The following is a 22,474-nucleotide window of genomic DNA, read 5'->3' as shown; positions in this document are numbered from 1 at the left end:
CGGAGCAACAATATCCCTAATGGTTAAAAGAGTCAGCCAGAAATTAACTATACATTCTAGGGAAAATGAACAGGAAACTTATATTATTAACAGTGACAAAAACAGCCCCCTTGTAAATAGTGCCACACAGCCCCCTCATAGGTAGTGCCACACAGCCCCCCTGTAGGTAGTGCCACGCAGCTCCCTGTAGATAGTGCCACACAGCCCCTTGTAGGTAGTGCCACACAGCCCCCTGTATGTAGTGCCACTCACAGATTCTCCCTGTATATACTGCCACACAGCCCCCTTGTAGGTAGTGCCACATAGCCCCCTGTAGATAATGCCACACAGCCCCTTCTAGGTAGTGCCACACAGCCCCCTGTAGATAATGCCACACAGCCCCTTGTAGGTAGTGCCACACAGCCCCCTTGTAGGTAGTGCCACACAGCCCACTGCCCCCTTACAGATAGCACAGATTCTCCCTGTAGATACTGCCACACAGCCCCCTTGTAGGTAGTGCCACACAGCCCCCTGTAGATAATGCCACACAGCCCCTTGTAGGTAGTGCCACACAGCCCCCTGTAGATAATGCCACGCAGCTACTTGTAGGTAGTGCTGCAAAGCCCTCTGTAAATAATTCCACACCATCCCTTGTAGGTAGTGCCACACAGTACCCTTGTAGGTAGTGCCACACAGCCATCTTGTAGGTAGAGCCACACAGCCCACCGCCCCCTTGTAGATAGCACAGATTCTTCCTGTAGATACTGCCACACAGCCCCCTTGCAGGTAGTGCCACACAGCACCCTGTAGGTAGTGCCACACAGCCCCCTTGTAGGTGGTGCCACACAGCCCACCGCCCCCTTGTAGATAGCACCCCCCTTCCTGTAGATAGCACCACTGTAGCTCCCAGAAGGAGCGGAATCCCCCTGTGGCCGGGGATTCCGCTCCCGGAGCACTCCGCTTGATGTCTCTGTCCATATATGGACAGTGACATCAGGGGCAACTCCTGAAGTAGAATCCCCGCCCACAGTGTTTCTGACGCTGTGACCGGGGATTCCACTCCAGGAGAAGACCCTGTCATCTGCGACCATTTATGGAGAGTGATGTCACTGGCTTCTCCTAAAGTGGAATCCCCGGTCACAGTGTCGACAACGCTGTGGACGGGGATTCCGCTTCAGGAGTTGCCCCTCATGTCACTGTCCACTGAACAGAGACATCAAGCGCTCCCGTCCAGGAGCAGAATACCCGGCCACACAGGGATTCCGCTCCTTCAGGGAGCTACAGCGGCGCAAGTAGATAGCAGAACAGGGAGACAGGGAGCTGCTATGGCTGTTACAGCGGTAGTGACGCCACTGAGTGAAGAATCGCCCAGGCAGGAAAAGAGGGTACTGAGTGGCCGGGCCCGGGCACTTCTGAAACAAGCAGAGGAAGGGAGACAGCGCAGTGCGGCCTTCCACCTGCTGGAGTGATGCGCCCTGTGGACAGGTTGCACACCCCTACGGCCGGCCCTGGCAGGATCCACCTGTTATCGATCACAGCTAAGTTCATAACTTAGATATGATCAATAACAGGTGGATCGGGACCCGCTGCCACTGAAACCGTCACTTTCACAGACCTGATGGATACAAGTTTCAGTGCATGATACAGATGCTCTGTATACAGAATACAAATCAGATGTATCTCAAAAAGTCTAAATATTTTTGGGGGAAAATGTAATTACAAAGCTGCACCAATCACACTGATACACTGTTTTATTAATGAAAAAAAAAAAATTTTGTTAAAGGTATAAGAGATTATATAATGATATTTTTATACTTCTACATGAACCGATATATGCATTGTTTTACTCTTTTACTTTGTTTCTACTAACATATCCCAAATATTTGAGTGAATTTACTACATTAGACAGTCAATAGACAATATTGAATAATTTTATATGTATGAACTTTAGTAGTAAAATTTTACTTGTTCTCTTATGTTACTTGTTGTATGTCATATTATTTCTCAATCCACACTGACTGTGTAGAAGCAGCAAATATAATAAATTGTTGGGAGCCTAGCATTATTTATACACATACACCTTTTCATGTTTTATTTTGGAGATTTTTTTTTTTACCTCAGTAAAATTAAGAACTATGGCTTGGGTTGAATTTTCATTTGCTGGATGAAATGAACACTGATGGCCAGAAGAGGGCAGACATGTCATCTAATAAAATAATATGCTTCAATACTAGATCTGCTGTTTTTGTCTCTGCGCTCTCCTCCCCCTGGCTCAGTGAAACATCCACCCATTCTATTCTCCCTAACAAAGAAGAGCTGATGCTTCGATGAAAACCTTGTGGATTCTTTATTTCTACCTCTTTATTTTTGACCCCAAATATGTCTGTCTACACATCATCCTAATGGGATTATAAATGATTTATGCAACAACAAATATCAAGGAATAACATAGAGATATGGACCACAGAAGCAGCCCAAAGGCTTGTAAATGGCAAGTAGCACATCTTTTTCTCCTTTGTAGCTGGGGCTGGGTCTCTGGGCAGCTTCGTTATTCTATTGTTGAAGAGTCTGAACCTCGGACTATAGTAGCAAATGTAGCTCAGGATTTGGGTGTGAAACGTTCAGAGATTTTTCATCGTAGATTACATTTTGAGACAGAAAAAGAGACATATTTTTCTCTAAATAGTGAAAATGGAGCTTTGATTGTGAAGGACAGGATTGATAGGGAGAGTCTGTGTGGATCTAGTCCCCACTGTTTACTGCAGTTAGAGGTTGTGGCTGAGAATCCTGTGGAGATTTTCAGTCTAGAAATAGAGATTCTGGATATTAATGATAATTCACCCACATTTTCAAGTAATTATCGAAATATAAAAATCTCCGAAGTGTTTACCAGTCCTGGTGCTCAGTTTGCATTGGAGAGTGCAGAGGATTTAGATGTTGGTGTGAATGGTGTCAGTCAATATATATTGAACGCAAATCCTTATTTTTCGCTTTCTGTAAAGAATCGTAAGGATGGAACGCTCATCCCTCAGCTGATACTAGAAAAAAATGCAGACAGGGAAGAAAAAACGCAACATAATCTCATTCTTACAGCTATTGATGGAGGAGAACCAGCCAGATCAGGGACCTGCCATATAATCGTAATTGTGCTAGATATTAATGATAATCCTCCGGTCTTCAGTCAATCAGTTTATAAATTCAGTTTGAAGGAAAATCCACCTTTGCATTCTGTTATTCTAATACTTAATGCAACTGATCTTGATGAGGGTGAAAATGGTGAAATACGTTATTATTTTGATGATCACACATCTAAATCTGCAAGAAAGTTGTTTGATTTAAATGAACAAAATGGAGAAATCCTTGTAAAAGGCATTTTGGATTTTGAAGATATACATTTTTATGAGTTATATATTAAATCAGTAGATAAAGGAACACCACCCTTGGAAGGAAATTGCCTGATTCATATAGACATTGACGATGTTAATGATAATGCCCCAGAAATTTCTCTTACTTCTATGACAAATATCATTCCAGAAAATGCAGCTTTTGGTACTGTTGTTGCATTTATTAATGTGAGAGACAAGGATTCTGGGAAAAATGGAGAAGTAAAACTGGACTTATCACCAAATGTGCCTTTTAAAATAAGATATAATCAAAACCGTTATGCATTGGTCACAGATGGGAATCTGGATAGAGAGGAAACCTCCCAATACACTATAGAGCTGACAGCCTCTGATTTGGGGTCTCCTCCTCTATACAGTAAAACCAGTGTTACCCTCAGTGTGTCAGATATTAATGATAATGCTCCAGTGTTCACACAGTCTACTTATAATGCTTTCATTACGGAGAACAGTGACCCAGGTACTCTCCTATGTACAGTATCTGCTACTGACCTAGATGAGGTGGTTAATTCTGATCTGGTCTACTCCACAGTTGAGAGTCAGATTGACGGCTCCTCTGTGTCCTCCTTTGTCTACATTCATTCTAGTGATGGGAATATATATGCTCAGCGTTCCTTTGACTATGAGCATATCCAGGTTTTACAGATCACCATAAAGGTAGAAGACTCCGGATCTCCACAGTTATCTTCCACTGTTCCCGTCTTTATCTTCATTCTGGATACAAATGACAATCCCCCCACTCTGCTGTATCCAGAGCACTCTGAAGACCTCATTGTCCAAGAGAGGATTCCAAAGTCTACAAGTGCCGGATATTTAGTGACAAAACTGTCAGCAGTGGATCTGGACTCTGGTCACAATGCTTGGTTGTTTTTCACTCTCATTGACGCCATCAATTATTCATCGTTTCAAGTGTCTAAACACACAGGAGAGGTGAGAACTGTAAGAGGATTACAGGAGACGGAGAACATGGAGCAACAACTTGTCATTTCTATCAGTGATCAGGGGAATCCTCCATTATCCACCACAGTGACTGTACTTCTCAGTATAGCAGATGAGGTTGTAGTGGAAAGACCGAAATCTGGAGACTTCCTGACCAATTCCAAACCCCCATCGGATATGACTCTGTATTTAATCATTTCCCTAGTGGCCATCAGCTTAGTCTCACTTGTTACCTTCATGATATTATTGGTGAAATGTCTGAGGAAAGACAGTTATGATTATAGCAGTAGTTGCTGTTTTCTTGGTGGATCCCAATCCAAACCCTACACAGATCAGTATCAGCCAGCTCTGTACCTGAACACAGACGGAACCTTAAAATACATGGAGGTCAGGATGGTTCCTCCAGGATCCCAGGGGCAGAGCTACCAAACGAATCTACCCCCAGCCCTGGAACAACAAGATTTACATTTTTGGAAGCCTTTGGATTTTCCCCAATTAAATGTGGCTAAACCTGCTGATAATTCATCAGAATTAAGCTGTGAGAATGAACCTGGCCAGGTGAGAACAATGATATGCTGACAATGTTTTAGTGATTTCTTTATATATATTTTTTTACCTAAGGCTAAACAATATTTAATTATTATGTACAACATTTTCCAATCTAAACTTTTCATATCTGATTTATTTTATTTATATGAATATTTAAATGTATTAATAATATAATGGTTTATACTCTCTTATAATAAAGAAACTGTATAATCTTATTTGGTACAGTTTAAGGACTTGATATACCGTCATTTCCCTATAAAACATTTAATGAGATATATAAAGTGGAATAACATTACATGTAGATCTTACATTGTGTAAATGTTTCCTTGTGATAAAATGCTCTTATCTGCCATTTTCCCATAATTTTATTGGATAAACCTGGATTTATCCGAATTTAGTCCGAATTTCCCAAAATTTTCAGATTCAACAAAACGTTTGGGGTTAGCGGCACACATGGTGGCAAAACTTTACTGATTATGAAAAGAATCACATGACCTCGGGTGCGCTTCTCTATAATGTCTTGCAGGGAGCCTTCCCAAAATGCACTGTGATTTTCCCTCTTTCTACCACAGTCGGATGACTCATGTCAACTGTAAAAACTCCAACCAGCAAATGCTACTGAGTAGATATCGTGCTAATAGACATCAGGCAGTCAGACCAGAGTTGTCAGGGCAATCCTGGCACTTGTGTCTATCTGGATAGATAGATAGATAGATAGATAGATAGATAGATAGATAGATAGATAGATAGATAGATAGATAGATAGATAGATAGATAGATAGATAGATAGATAGATAGATAGATAGATAGATAGATAGATAGATAGGATATTAAATAAACTTGTAAAGAAAGCTTATACCTCCAATGGATACCATCTATCAGCTATCCGCCGCCCATAAACTCCCATGTTAAAAAAATATATGTTTATTGTATACATTTTTTTACTGGATGGCTGCGACGGATGCCTCTAACGGATGCTCTCCATCGGCCATCCATCGCCCATAGACTGATGTTAAAAAACAAACTATGTTATTGATCACTATTAATTTAGATTACATCTAAGTTATGAACTTAGATCTGATCGAACATAGATGAGTTCGATAAGAGCTGGATTCTGCGTGTCAGAAACACGCAGGACCTGCTATTGCCGAAGCTGTCAGTCCCGCTAACGTGACGGATTTGGGTTTCAGCGCAAGATACAGCTTCTATGTATCCAGGATACATAGAAGCTGTATCTGAAAACATAAAAAATAAATTAAAAAAAAACCAATTGCAAAGTTTCTTAAAACACCATAATACATTGTTTTTTTTTTGTTTTTTTTAAAAAGTGATCAAAGGTTTACACAGCCTTTAAAGGGGTTGTCCACTATATATGTATGTATGTATGTATATATATATATATATATATATATATATATATATATATATATATATATATATAGCAAACAAGAAAGCAGCAGCACTCACACGGAATCAATTGATCAGGTGCCCAGCAAAACGTCCCGATCCTCGGACGTGTATTGATATACAAAGAAAGAAGATTTGCAGCACTCCAATGTGAAAAAAGTGGTGGTTTATTCAATCCAAGAACAACAGCAACGTTTCAATCCTACAATAGGATCTTTATCAAGCCTAGTGACACATCTACTACAGGAAACTAATATAGGGTTGAGACTACTTAACATAATTAGTCTCATTATAATACAATCAAGTATACAGTGTTGAAATACTCATATAATGCATGTTATAAGGTATCATTATGAAACACAAACATGATACAGAAAGTGCGAATGTGTACATATAACAGTGTAAGTGGCAATATACAGTGACACAAACGTTAAAAACAACTGATTACAACATAATCATTTATGCCTCAGCGGTGTTAGAATCAATCGTCATAACCACACTCACCAACCAGAACTTCAGATACATCAGGTGAATCATTAGTATGTAAATTCGTAAGCATACATTGTAGCAAACCGCTGCATACCTTGTGGATTTTTGGTAATAAATACAGACAAGGAGTCACAGGAGATTCAACCATGAGAAATGTATGTAACTTCTGATCGATTATGTCTTCATCTAATGCTGTCTTAATAAGTAAAGCAATCTTATTAGTGATGTCATGTTTAGGATCATTTTTCAATAATCTGTATACATTCGTATCGGATAGTTGTCTATAACATTCCCTCATATACATGTCTGAATCCATAACCACGATAGCTCCACCTTTGTCAGCAGGTTTTATTGTGAGATCGTGGCTATGGATCAGTTCATCCAATGCCACCATATCAAGAGTAGTCATATTTGGCTGTTTAAAACCCAATTCACATGTTTGGGTCCTAAGTGTAGCAATATCTTTCTGTACCAGTTCTCTAAAGGTTTCTATCGCATGTGATGTTACAGGAGGTTGAAACAAACTTTTATTATATAATCCCAATTTTTTAAGTGATAATTTTGGAAGGGTATCCTGAACTATTGCATTGGTAGGTTGTGTATCAAACCAAACCTTCAATTTAATAGCTCTAACAAAACTATATAAATCCAACTCGAGTTGAAACCAATCAACCTGTTGATTGGGGCAGAATGACAATCCCTTAGATAATAATTGCAATTGCATATTAGACAACTGATGACTAGAAATATTTACCACTGTTGTTTGGGCAGAGTCCCCTTGTTGCTGTCTTGCAGCGGTTTCTGTCCCTTCTGGTAAGCAGATTTTTGAAAGCGGGTTCTTCCTTCCTCGATTTCTCCTGTGGCCTGCTCGTCTGGTTTTCTTCTTTTTGATTTCTCCAATGGACTGGTATCTAAAAAATCTTGGTCGTTTCTTGGAGGATTTTTCTTATTGTGCTCTTGGATACGAAAGTCCCCCTTGTTGTGAGCCGAATCTTTACCTCTTTTGCTCTCCCGTCTAAAGGCACCATCGGAATAATTGAGGAAATTATCCCAAGTGTAAACACGTCCCGTTGAGTAATCGGTTTGATCACGGAACCATTTTTTCTTTTTGGTTTCTTCTATATCACTCCTTACTTTATTCAGTGTCATGCGTAATTTCTCCATATGAGTGGTGTAATCTTCTATTGGAATAAGCGTTTTCAGAGTGTTCTCCAGATCATGAACCTTCACTTTTAAACCTCTTAAATCCCTCTGTAGGAAATCCATATTCAGCAAAATGGTTTCCAAAGCATATTTGCTTGCGAGCTGTTCATTCTTACTTCTAAATTCATCGTGTTGCATATGCATGGTAGGTTTAAGTTGAATTCGCATTCCCCTTGGGATCATGTTGTTCTTGTAATATTGACCCAATGTAAGTAGATGAAGTTCAACATTAATCAAACGTCTTGACTCAAATTCCAGATTTCTCTTGATGTCAGTTATAGAAGGAATGCTTAAAAATGACACATCACCCTCCGCTCCATTTAGAATCCTCACGATATCCTCCTTAGTAAAAACAGCAGTGTTGGATGAAGTACTCCCAGCAGGTATATTAGCCTGCTCCATGATAAAAAAACTTTTTGGTGATTAAAGAACGTGGTGCAAGCTAATAGAATCCAGATATAGCAAACAAGAAAGCAGCAGCACTCACACGGAATCAATTGATCAGGTGCCCAGCAAAACGTCCCGATCCTCGGACGTGTATTGATATACAAAGAAAGAAGATTTGCAGCACTCCAATGTGAAAAAAGTGGTGGTTTATTCAATCCAAGAACAACAGCAACGTTTCAATCCTACAATAGGATCTTTATCAAGCCTAGTGACACATCTACTACAGGAAACTAATATAGGGTTGAGACTACTTAACATAATTAGTCTCATTATAATACAATCAAGTATACAGTGTTGAAAAACTCATATAATGCATGTTATAAGGTATCATTATGAAACACAAACATGATACAGAAAGTGCGAATGTGTACATATAACAGTGTAAGTGGCAATATACAGTGACACAAACGTTAAAAACAACTGATTACAACATAATCATTTATGCCTCAGCGGTGTTAGAATCAATCGTCATAACCACACTCACCAACCAGAACTTCAGATACATCAGGTGAATCATTAGTATGTAAATTCGTAAGCATACATTGTAGCAAACCGCTGCATACCTAAAGTCATTAGACTTTAATACATACGTATAAAGCCAAGAGACGGAAGTGTATCGTCGATCAATAGCGAGACGCATCGGACGCATCAAAATGATGTAATGCGTGTCAATGCGTTCCACTAAACTGGTCATGTGTGAAGCGGCTTCATAGGTTGATAGCAACTGATGCAACTGTGTAACGGATAACTAGTAACACGGCTGTGTCGGACAAAAAGTCTGTATTGTAACCAAAACAGGTAAATAAATCAATGCTCCTCATGGTAAGGAATGGAGATATTAAAATAGAATGGAGATATTAAAATAGTTTGGCAATATTATGTTATTATATCAGCTTCTTATGAATGATCCACACGTTGGCACAAAGAGCTCTGTCCGCAATTAAGTATTCAGAGCATCCTTCTACCTAGGGTTTTAGGAACCACATAGCATCGTCTTCACGTGCATATGATGTCCCATCCCCCTCATCCGTGTAACGGACCAAGATTGTCGTATCAACGACCCCATTTCTCATAAAGCATATATATATTTTTTTTTCATTTTTTTAAAAGAAATCTTTTATATATAAATATCTCTACATCACTTAACACCACAGTAGGAGACTAGAAAAAATTCAACAAATGATAAATATCTTTATTGATATCATAAGACAAGATGAATATGGCACAGCCGTGTCAGATATCCCTAATATCGTAATTCTATTATTAAAAATAAAGAATGAGATTCCGAAATTCTGTTGGGAGTGGTATTTCGATCTAGAAAAATACAAAAATATAAAAATTAGTATTAATCACATATTGACAAGAAATTCATCATAAAAAATACAAATACTAGTGTGTCATCATTCTTTATACTAAGGAGGATATCAAAGAACTCAAGGAGAGAGATAATGTGAGCGTCATACAGCTAACCTATCTACAGCAAATTCAACATTAAGTCCAAATGGTTTCAATGTATTTAATTGGAATATCCACCTCAATTCTTTTTTATGTAATATCGCATGACGATCGCCACCTAATTGTAGTATAGGAACATGGTCCAGGATCATAAATCTTAGATCCCTCTCATTGTGACCATATTCTGAAAAATGCTTAGACACAGGTAAGTCAAGTTTCTTTTTGCGTATCGAGAAACGATGATTATTTAATCGGGTTTTGAAAGCACAAGTTGTCTCCCCTACATATAGGAGGCCACAGGGACACCATAACACGTATATGACCCAATCCGAATCACAAGTGAAATTGTGTCTAATTTTAAATTGTTGTCCAGTAACTGGATGTTTAAAGGAATCACCCTTGCACATCAAAGTGCAATTGACGCATCTGTAACACGGAATATTACCCGGTTTCAGGGGTTTAAAGATTGATTGTGATACTTTCTTTTGTTCTGACACTCTGGTTTTCACCAGTCTATCACGAAGATTTTGAGAACGTCTATAAGACATAAGAGGATTATTATTTAATTCCTTCAATACTGTAACATCCAAAAATTGGATATTGTCCACAGAGTGTGTCATAGTAAACTGAATATCCTCATCCAAGGAATTGAGAAATTGATGAAAATCAGTTAGTGTAGTGACAGAATCAGTCCAAATGAGGAAGATGTCGTCTATGTAACGCCACCACCTCAAAACATGTGAGAAGTGGTGGGATACATAGACTGACATCTCCTCAATATTGTCCATAAAAATATTGGCATACGTGGGAGCCATATTGGATCCCATGGCCGTCCCTTTCAATTGGATATAATAACTATCATTAAAAAGAAAATAGTTAGAAGTCAAAATAAGTTCTACCAATGACATAATGAACTCGCATGAATTATTATCATAGTTAGAAGTCATTAATTTCCGTCTTATAGCATCAAGCCCTTTAACATGACTAATAGAAGTGTAAAGAGAAGTGACATCAAAAGAGACCAAAATGGATCCCTCTGGTAAGTCCACTGATCTTAATTTTAGTAAAAAATCAGTGGTGTCCCTGATATAAGATTTGGAGTTAATGGCAAAATTTCTCAGCACTTTGTCCACAAAGATCGAGATATTACTCATTAATGAACCCCGGCCAGATACAATGGGGCGGCCTGGGGGGTTCATTAGATCCTTGTGGATTTTTGGTAATAAATACAGACAAGGAGTCACAGGAGATTCAACCATGAGAAATGTATGTAACTTCTGATCGATTATGTCTTCATCTAATGCTGTCTTAATAAGTAAAGCAATCTTATTAGTGATGTCATGTTTAGGATCATTTTTCAATAATCTGTATACATTCGTATCGGATAGTTGTCTATAACATTCCCTCATATACATGTCTGAATCCATAACCACGATAGCTCCACCTTTGTCAGCAGGTTTTATTGTGAGATTGTGGCTATGGATCAGTTCATCCAATGCCACCATATCAAGAGTAGTCATATTTGGCTGTTTAAAACCCAATTCACATGTTTGGGTCCTAAGTGTAGCAATATCTTTCTGTACCAGTTCTCTAAAGGTTTCTATCGCATGTGATGTTACAGGAGGTTGAAACAAACTTTTATTATATAATCCCAATTTTTTAAGTGATAATTTTGGAAGGGTATCCTGAACTATTGCATTGGTAGGTTGTGTATCAAACCAAACCTTCAATTTAATAGCTCTAACAAAACTATATAAATCCAACTCGAGTTGAAACCAATCAACCTGTTGATTGGGGCAGAATGACAATCCCTTAGATAATAATTGCAATTGCATATTAGACAACTGATGACTAGAAATATTTACCACTGTTGTTTGGGCAGAGTCCCCTTGTTGCTGTCTTGCAGCGGTTTCTGTCCCTTCTGGTAAGCAGATTTTTGAAAGCGGGTTCTTCCTTCCTCGATTTCTCCTGTGGCCTGCTCGTCTGGTTTTCTTCTTTTTGATTTCTCCAATGGACTGGTATCTAAAAAATCTTGGTCGTTTCTTGGAGGATTTTTCTTATTGTGCTCTTGGATACGAAAGTCCCCCTTGTTGTGAGCCGAATCTTTACCTCTTTTGCTCTCCCGTCTAAAGGCACCATCGGAATAATTGAGGAAATTATCCCAAGTGTAAACACGTCCCGTTGAGTAATCGGTTTGATCACGGAACCATTTTTTCTTTTTGGTTTCTTCTATATCACTCCTTACTTTATTCAGTGTCATGCGTAATTTCTCCATATGAGTGGTGTAATCTTCTATTGGAATAAGCGTTTTCAGAGTGTTCTCCAGATCATGAACCTTCACTTTTAAACCTCTTAAATCCCTCTGTAGGAAATCCATATTCAGCAAAATGGTTTCCAAAGCATATTTGCTTGCGAGCTGTTCATTCTTACTTCTAAATTCATCGTGTTGCATATGCATGGTAGGTTTAAGTTGAATTTGCATTCCCCTTGGGATCATGTTGTTCTTGTAATATTGACCCAATGTAAGTAGATGAAGTTCAACATTAATCAAACGTCTTGACTCAAATTCCAGATTTCTCTTGATGTCAGTTATAGAAGGAATGCTTAAAAATGACACATCACCCTCCGCTCCATTTAGAATCCTCACGATATCCTCCTTAGTAAAAACAGCAGTGTTGGATGAAGTACTCCCAGCAGGTATATTAGCCTGCTCCATGATAAAAAAACTTTTTGGTGATTAAAGAACGTGGTGCAAGCTAATAGAATCCAGATATAGCAAACAAGAAAGCAGCAGCACTCACACGGAATCAATTGATCAGGTGCCCAGCAAAACGTCCCGATCCTCGGACGTGTATTGATATACAAAGAAAGAAGATTTGCAGCACTCCAATGTGAAAAAAGTGGTGGTTTATTCAATCCAAGAACAACAGCAACGTTTCAATCCTACAATAGGATCTTTATCAAGCCTAGTGACACATCTACTACAGGAAACTAATATAGGGTTGAGACTACTTAACATAATTAGTCTCATTATAATACAATCAAGTATACAGTGTTGAAAAACTCATATAATGCATGTTATAAGGTATCATTATGAAACACAAACATGATACAGAAAGTGCGAATGTGTACATATAACAGTGTAAGTGGCAATATACAGTGACACAAACGTTAAAAACAACTGATTACAACATAATCATTTATGCCTCAGCGGTGTTAGAATCAATCGTCATAACCACACTCACCAACCAGAACTTCAGATACATCAGGTGAATCATTAGTATGTAAATTCGTAAGCATACATTGTAGCAAACCGCTGCATACCTAAAGTCATTAGACTTTAATACATACGTATAAAGCCAAGAGACGGAAGTGTATCGCCGATCAATAGCGAGACGCATCAAAATGATGTAATGCGTGTCAATGCGTTCCACTAAACTGGTCATGTGTGAAGCGGCTTCATAGGTTGCCAAGCAACTGATGCAACTGTGTAACGGATAACTAGTAACACGGCTGTGTCGGACAAAAAGTCTGTATTGTAACCAAAACAGGTAAATAAATCAATGCTCCTCATGGTAAGGAATGGAGATATTAAAATAGAATGGAGATATTAAAATAGTTTGGCAATATTATGTTATTATATCAGCTTCTTATGAATGATCCACACGTTGGCACAAAGAGCTCTGTCCGCAATTAAGTATTCAGAGCATCCTTCTACCTAGGGTTTTAGGAACCACATAGCATCGTCTTCACGTGCATATGATGTCCCATCCCCCTCATCCGTGTAACGGACCAAGATTGTCGTATCAACGACCCCATTTCTCATAAAGCATATATATATATATTTTTTTCATTTTTTTAAAAGAAATCTTTTATATATAAATATCTCTACATCACTTAACACCACAGTAGGAGACTAGAAAAAATTCAACAAATGATAAATATCTTTATTGATATCATAAGACAAGATGAATATGGCACAGCCGTGTCAGATATCCCTAATATCGTAATTCTATTATTAAAAATAAAGAATGAGATTCCGAAATTCTGTTGGGAGTGGTATTTCGATCTAGAAAAATACAAAAATCCAATATGGCTCCCACGTATGCCAATATTTTTATGGACAATATTGAGGAGATGTCAGTCTATGTATCCCACCACTTCTCACATGTTTTGAGGTGGTGGCGTTACATAGACGACATCTTCCTCATTTGGACTGATTCTGTCACTACACTAACTGATTTTCATCAATTTCTCAATTCCTTGGATGAGGATATTCAGTTTACTATGACACACTCTGTGGACAATATCCAATTTTTGGATGTTACAGTATTGATTGATAACAACACATTAAGAACTAAAATGTATACCAAAGAAACTGACCGCAATACTTTATTACGATTTGACAGTTGTCATCCGAGGAACATGGTCAGGTCCTTGCCCTATAGCCAGATGATTAGGGCCAAACGTAACACTGACAGACAGGAAGATCTTGATACATCTTTAGATACTATGATGGGCAATTTTCTTCTAAGAGGCTACCCTAAAGCACTACTGTGTACATATAAAAATAAGATTGACAACACAGCGAGGGATAGCTTGCTACAACCTAAAAAAACTCTAGTGGGTGGAAAACGGAAACGTATTCCATTCATTTCAACTTACAATGATATAAGTGGGGACATTTCTAAGATTATGAACAGACATTGGCCAATTATTAGCAAGAGCTTTGGACACATTGAGGAATTAAATAATAATCCTCTTATGTCTTATAGACGTTCTCAAAATCTTCGTGATAGACTGGTGAAAACCAGAGTGTCAGAACAAAAGAAAGTATCACAATCAATCTTTAAACCCCTGAAACCGGGTAATATTCCGTGTTACAGATGCGTCAATTGCACTTTGATGTGCAAGGGTGATTCCTTTAAACATCCAGTTACTGGACAACAATTTAAAATTAGACAGAATTTCACTTGTGATTCGGATTGGGTCATATACGTGTTATGGTGTCCCTGTGGCCTCCTATATGTAGGGGAGACAACTTGTGCTTTCAAAACCCGATTAAATAATCATCGTTTCTCGATACGCAAAAATAAACTTGACTTACCTGTGTCTAAGCATTTTTCAGAATATGGTCACAATGAGAGGGATCTAAGATTTATGATCCTGGACCATGTTCCTATACTACAATTAGGTGGCGATCGTCATGCGATATTACATAAAAAAGAATTGAGGTGGATATTCCAATTAAATACATTGAAACCATTTGGACTTAATGTTGAATTTGCTGTAGATAGGTTAGCTGTATGACGCTCACATTATCTCTCTCCTTGAGTTCTTTGATATCCTCCTTAGTATAAAGAATGATGACACACTAGTATTTGTATTTTTTATGATGAATTTCTTGTCAATATGTGATTAATACTAATTTTTATATTTTTGTATTTTTCTAGATCGAAATACCACTCCCAACAGAATTTCGGAATCTCATTCTTTATTTTTAATAATAGAATTACGATATTAGGGATATCTGACACGGCTGTGCCATATTCATCTTGTCTTATGATATCAATAAAGATATTTATCATTTGTTGAATTTTTTCTAGTCTCCTACTGTGGTGTTAAGTGATGTAGAGATATTTATATATAAAAGATTTCTTTTAAAAAAATGAAAAAAAAATATATATATGCTTTATGAGAAATGGGGTCGTTGATACGACAATCTTGGTCCGTTACACGGATGAGGGGGATGGGACATCATATGCACGTGAAGACGATGCTATGTGGTTCCTAAAACCCTAGGTAGAAGGATGCTCTGAATACTTAATTGCGGACAGAGCTCTTTGTGCCAACGTGTGGATCATTCATAAGAAGCTGATATAATAACATAATATTGCCAAACTATTTTAATATCTCCATTCTATTTTAATATCTCCATTCCTTACCATGAGGAGCATTGATTTATTTACCTGTTTTGGTTACAATACAGACTTTTTGTCCGACACAGCCGTGTTACTAGTTATCCGTTACACAGTTGCATCAGTTGCTATCAACCTATGAAGCCGCTTCACACATGACCAGTTTAGTGGAACGCATTGACACGCATTACATCATTTTGATGCGTCCGATGCGTCTCGCTATTGATCGACGATACACTTCCGTCTCTTGGCTTTATACGTATGTATTAAAGTCTAATGACTTTAGGTATGCAGCGGTTTGCTACAATGTATGCTTACGAATTTACATACTAATGATTCACCTGATGTATCTGAAGTTCTGGTTGGTGAGTGTGGTTATGACGATTGATTCTAACACCGCTGAGGCATAAATGATTATGTTGTAATCAGTTGTTTTTAACGTTTGTGTCACTGTATATTGCCACTTACACTGTTATATGTACACATTCGCACTTTCTGTATCATGTTTGTGTTTCATAATGATACCTTATAACATGCATTATATGAGTTTTTCAACACTGTATACTTGATTGTATTATAATGAGACTAATTATGTTAAGTAGTCTCAACCCTATATTAGTTTCCTGTAGTAGATGTGTCACTAGGCTTGATGAAGATCCTATTGTAGGATTGAAACGTTGCTGTTGTTCTTGGATTGAATAAACCACCACTTTTTTCACATTGGAGTGCTGCAAATCTTCTTTCTTTGTATGTATATATATATATATATATATATATATATATATATATATATACAGTGAAGGAAATAAGTATTTGATCCCTTGCTGATTTTGTAAGTTTGCCCACTGTCAAAGTCATGAACAGTCTAGAATTTTTAGCCTAGGTTAATTTTACCAGTGAGAGATAGATTATATAAAAAATAAAAAATAAAAATCACATAGTCAAAATTATATATATTTATTTGCATTATGCACAGAGAAATAAGTATTTGATCCCCTACCAACCATTAAGAGTTCAGCCTCCTTCAGACCAGTTACACGCTCCAAATCAACTTGGTGCCTACATTAAAGACAGCTGTCTTAAATGGTCACCTGTATAAAAGAATCCTGTCCACAGACTCAATTAATCAGTCTGACTCTAACCTCTACAACATGGGCAAGACCAAAGAGCTTTCTAAGGATGTCAGGGACAAGATCATCAACTGTTGGTGCAATAGTAAGAAAATGGAAGACATACAAAATACTGTCAATCGACATCGATCTGGGGCTCCATGCAAAATCTCACCTCGTGGGGTATCCTTGATCCTCAGGAAGGTGAGAGCTCAGCTGAAAACTACACCGGGGAACTTGTTAATGATCTCAAGGCAGCTGGGACCACAGTCACCAAGAAAACCATTTGTAACACATTACGCCGTAATGGATTAAAATCCTGCAGTGCCTGCAAGGTCCCCCTGCTCAAGAAGGCACATGTACAAGCCCGTCTGAAGTTTGCAAATGAACATCTGGATGATTCTGAGAGTGATTGGGAGAAGGTGCTGTGGTCAGATGAGACTAAAATTGAGCTCTTTGGCATTAACTCAACTCGCCGTGTTTGGAGGAAGAGAAATTCTGCCTATGACCCAAAGAACACCGTCCCCACTGTCAAGCATGGAGGTGGAAACATTATGTTTTGGGGGTGTTTCTCTGCTAAGGGCACTGGACTACTTCACCGCATCAATGGGAGAATGGATGGAGCCATGTACCGTCAAATCCTGAGTGACAACCTCCTTCCCTCCACCAGGACATTAAAAATGGCTCGTGGCTGGGTCTTCCAGCATGACAATGACCCGAAACATACAGCCAAGGTAACAAAGGAGTGGCTCAAAAAGAAGCACATTAAGGTCATGGAGTGGCCTAGCGAGTCTCCAGACCTTAATTCCATCGAAAACTTATGCAGGGAGCTGAAGATCCGAGTTGCCAAGCGACAGCCTCGAAATCTTAATGATTTACAAATGATCTGCAAAGAGGAGTGGTCCAAAATTCCATCTAACATGTGTGAAACCCTCATCATCAACTACAAAAAACGTCTGTTGTGCTTGCCAACAAGGGTTTTGCCACCAAGTATTAAGTCTTGTTTGCCAAAGGGATCAAATACTTATTTCTCTGTGCACAATGAAAATAAATATATATAATTTTGACAATGTGATTTTCTTTTTTTTATTTTTATATAATCTATCTCTCACTGGTAAAATTAACCTAGCCTAAAAAATCTAGACTGTTCATGACTTTGACAGTGGGCAAACTTACAAAATCAGCAAGGGATCAAATACTTATTTCCTTCACTGTATATATATATATATATATATATATATATATATATATATATATATATATATATATATATATACACACACAGTAGCATTTACTTGTACGAAAAGCTTAAAGGAAAACTCCATCAGACTTATGAAATCATTCCCACCACCCACCAACCTAGCCCACATTGTGACACTGCTTTCATTTCTCCCCATGCTACATTGCTTGCTCCCATGCTCACTTGCTTTTTACCCCAACCCACACCACAACTTAATAGCACGTCGTGGTGCGGGGGCTGATGTTTGGAGCTGGCTAATACGCTGAGCCTGCTCCATATGAAGCGGGTGTGAGCTGTGCAGTACAGCTGACACCCGGAGCTAATGGCCAGGAACAGTGATCACGCTGTTCCTGGTCATTTAACCGCTTAGATGCTGCGATCAATCACGATCAAAGCATCTAAGTTGTTAGAAAGAGGGGGGCGCCCCCCTCCAACAGCTCATCGGCGCCTCTACAATGCGATCGGGAGGTGCCGATGGTTATCATGGCAGCCCCGGGGCCTAATGAAGGCCCCCAGGACTGCCTTTCTTTACCTACTTTTAAGACCTGCCTCTAGCAGGGCTTAACGGGAGCCTGTAAAAATAACAATATACTGCAATACATTAAAAAAAAAAACTTTTCCCATTTTTCCTCTGAAGTAATGTAAAAAATATAAAAATATATTAAATTGGAATCGCTGCATCCGTAAAAGTCTGAACTATTACAAAATAGGATTGTTTAATGCCGTAAAAATAAAAAAATATAAAACGCCTGAATCGCTGTTTTTTGGTCACTTCATATCCCCAAATTTTTTTTTATAAAAAGTCATCCAAAAGTCTCATGTAGCAAAAATAGGCTCACATACCACTCAATCAACAGAAAAATAAAAAAAGTTACGGCTCTCAGAATGGGGCGAGAAAATTGTATTTTTGACAATTAGTTTCTTCCTTGTAAGACCCACCTGACTATAAGACGCACAACAGAAAATAGCAAAAAAAATTGTTCTGCTTCAGCACATTCTGAGAGCAATAACTTTTATATTTTTTCATCGATTGAGAGGAGTGAGGACTTATTTGTTGCGGGAAGAGCTGTAGTTTTTATTTGCAGCATGTTTTGGTACATACTTTTTTTGATAAACTTTATTTTTTTAAGTGGCCAAAAAACAATGATTCTGGTGTTCTAATTATTATTATTTTTTTTACTCCGTTCATCGTGCGAGTTAAATAATGGTATATTGAAATAGTTCAGACTTTTACGGACACAGTGATACCAAATTTTGTTGAATTTTTTTTTTTTTTACATTGGGCTTGGGGAAAAATGGGAAAAGGTATTTTTTTGAACTTTTAATATTTTTTAATTTTTTTTACACTCCTGAAAATGTGTCTAACTTTTTTTTACACATTTTATCAGTTTCCCGAGGGGACTTGAACCAGCGATCGCTGGTACAATACACTGCAATACAAATGTCTCCTTTTTATAGGCCTCTGCTAAGCCCTACCAGAGGCATGGCTTAGCAGAGGCAGACAGAAGGCAGACCTGGGGGACTTCATTGGGCACCCGGGCTGCCATGATAACAATCAGCGCCCCCTCCCCCCGATCGCGTTGCAGGGGTTTTGGGCTGTCAGAGTTTAAATTCTGCAGTCGCTAGCATTTATGTCGCAGCATTTAACTAGTTAATTTGCCAGGAAGAGCGCGATCGCTGTTCCTGGCGGTTAGAGCAGTGTGTCAGCTGTAAAACCCAGCTGACACCTGCAGTGAATCGAGCGGGCTCAGCTCTAAACATCACCCTCCCTGCTCCATGATGTGCCACACGTCATGGGGGGATAGGGGTTATTAAGGAAGCAGTCAGTGGGTCTGGCGCAGCTGGGCCCCTTGACTACCAACTATAAGACACAGGAACTTTTTAGCAAGATTTATTCTTGCTAAAAAGTGCGTCTTATAGTCTGAAAAATACGGTATATAAATTTGGTATCGCCATAATCGTATTGACCGGTAGAATAAAGTTAACATGCAATTTTTACCATATAGTGAAAGCTGTAAAAACCAAACCCCTCAAAAGATTGAGGAATCGTTGTTTTTTTCCTATTCCATCCCACAAAGATTTTTTTTCCAGTTTCCCAATACATTCTTTGTTACAATGAATGGTGCGATGAAAATCTACAACTCGTCCCGCAAAAAACAAACCCTCATATGGCTTTATCGATGAAAAATTAAACAGTTATGGCTTTTAGAAGGTGAGGATGAAAAAATTAAAACGAAAATAAAAAAAATGGCTGTGACGTGAAAGGGTTTTAAAGAATATTTTGTCACCCTGATAGTAGAATCTCTGTCTGCAGGCAGTATATCCGGTCACTTCATGTCCCATAATTCAGCAGATAGGAAGATGTGGCTAGATGTCATCTAGCAGAAGCTATAGGTATATAGATTGCCCAAAACTGTGGGGAGGATGCTGAAGAGCCACAGATGTGGTTCTAAAGCACAGAAAAATACTTCGAGGCTGCACAACTGCAAAACTGTATTTCTTTAGGTTGAATTTTCTTGAAAAGGTTCCAGGTCATTTTCCAAGTCTCCGGACACCATCATTCAGGGAACTTCTACAGGCATCAGGTTTCACACCCAAGCACTGTAATTTTCTAGCATGTTTTTCTAAAGTTATATAATAAAAGAAAGCAGCACTCAAGAAATCAATATTTGAGACAAAAATCCCCACTGCAAAGATACTAAGGAATTGGTTCTCACAACTCCACATATGTCAGGATTAGTTATAAATGATGAACATTTTGTTTGCAGACATTTTGTCGACAAGCACATTTTCTATTACTGAATGGTTTTTAAAGGCGTTTTACCATGAGGGACATTTATGACATCCACAGAATATGTCATAAATGTCAGATAGATGCGTGTCCTACCTCTGGGACCCGCACCTATCCCTAGACCGGGGTACCCTAAACCCCATTCTAGCTTTTTGTGCTCATGCTGCCTCCCGGCCACTTACTGATTACATGGTTGGAAGTTACGGAAACAGCGTAACTCACTGAGCTGCGCTGTTTCCGGAACTCCCATAGTATGGAATGGTAGTTATGGAAGAAGCGTAGCAATAGTAACTACTATTCAGTCCAATGGGGGAGATAGAAAAAGCATAGCTCAGCGAGTTACGCTGTTTCCGTAGCTCCCTAGAGTCCCTACCATGCAATCAGTAAGTGTCCTGGAGGCACAGAGAGCACAAAAAGCTAGAACAGGGTTTAGGGGACACTGTTCTAGAGATCGGTGCAGGTCCCAGAGGTGGGACACACATCTATCTGACATTTATGAAAGATAATAAAGGAAATGCATGAAAGAGAATAAAGGTTGAAATATTTTAATACAGATCCCTATTTCAGGCTCCATTGTCTGATACAAGGAAACTATGGCTCCATGATGGGAAATTTGTCAATTTGTCCACTGGCAAAATTTTGGTATGGTCAGGATATGGGAAGAGGGAGGATTAGATTTCAATGTTTTTGTAAAGTGACAGTTTTCCTTTACATTGTGCCTGCATTATACAGTATATCAGAGAATAATAAAAATGGTGCATACCTGTAATGCCTCTTACAGAGTGTTTGGAAACCAGAACCTATTTAAAGGGGTATTCCCAACTGAAACATTTATGGCATATCCAATTCAAAAACAGGAGTCACCCGACCCCTGCCCTACCTGGTGAGGCGGCCAAATTAATAAATGTAGAGGTGACCGTGCGAGTGCACATATCTCTCCATTTATTCCTATTGGAATTACCGTAACTCTCAGCAGCCGCCTCACCAGGAGGGCGTTGGGGGGGGGGGTCAAATGACCCTCGTTCTGGAGATAGGTTCAGGTCCAGGAGCTGGAACCTTCATCTGCATTATCAATCATTTATGGCATATCCCGTTGATATGCCATAAATCTTTCAAGCTGCAATACCTCTTTAAAATAGGATGTTTAATCTTACAGCATTATTGTGCATTTTATAAGCTATTTATGTGTATGTATAAAGGTGTAAATGACCGATTTTTCATATATTTTATTCATTTAAAATATGTTTCATTTAAAAAGGTGGAAGAAAAACTTTTTCACCTTGTCTGACCCATGTAAGGCACTACTATCATCAATGTTGGTCACTTTTTCTAATTGTGGAATAGATTTGGCATGTAGTTTTACTTGAGTTTAAAAAATATGTGTCCGTCTTCGCACCAAATAACTTCCTACATTGATATTTAACTCCAAAACGGGAGATTATCATTACCTTTATCCAAATAACCCTAACACAATGCAAAGCTCCATTAGAAATAGAATATCCTTGTCGTCATTGCTCAATAGAAACAAATTATTTTCATGGCTCTAC

General features: G+C 38.5%; 1 protein-coding gene across 1 annotated transcript; it reads left to right on the top strand.

Moving 5' to 3' along the window:
• The first annotated feature begins 2,435 nt into the window (after nucleotides 1-2,435).
• LOC142750352 (protocadherin gamma-C5-like) lies at nucleotides 2,436-4,898 on the top strand. Its single transcript, XM_075859350.1, has one exon. It carries the CDS (start codon nucleotides 2,436-2,438, stop codon nucleotides 4,896-4,898), a length of 2,463 nt encoding a protein of 820 aa, XP_075715465.1.
• Nucleotides 4,899-22,474: the final 17,576 nt, after the last annotated feature.

The sequence above is a fragment of the Rhinoderma darwinii genome, chromosome 3 (assembly GCF_050947455.1).
Source record: "Rhinoderma darwinii isolate aRhiDar2 chromosome 3, aRhiDar2.hap1, whole genome shotgun sequence".
Classification (NCBI taxonomy): Eukaryota; Metazoa; Chordata; class Amphibia; order Anura; family Rhinodermatidae; genus Rhinoderma; species Rhinoderma darwinii.
Note: the sequence above shows the minus strand (reverse complement) of the source record. Positions and strands in the feature narration are given on the sequence as shown.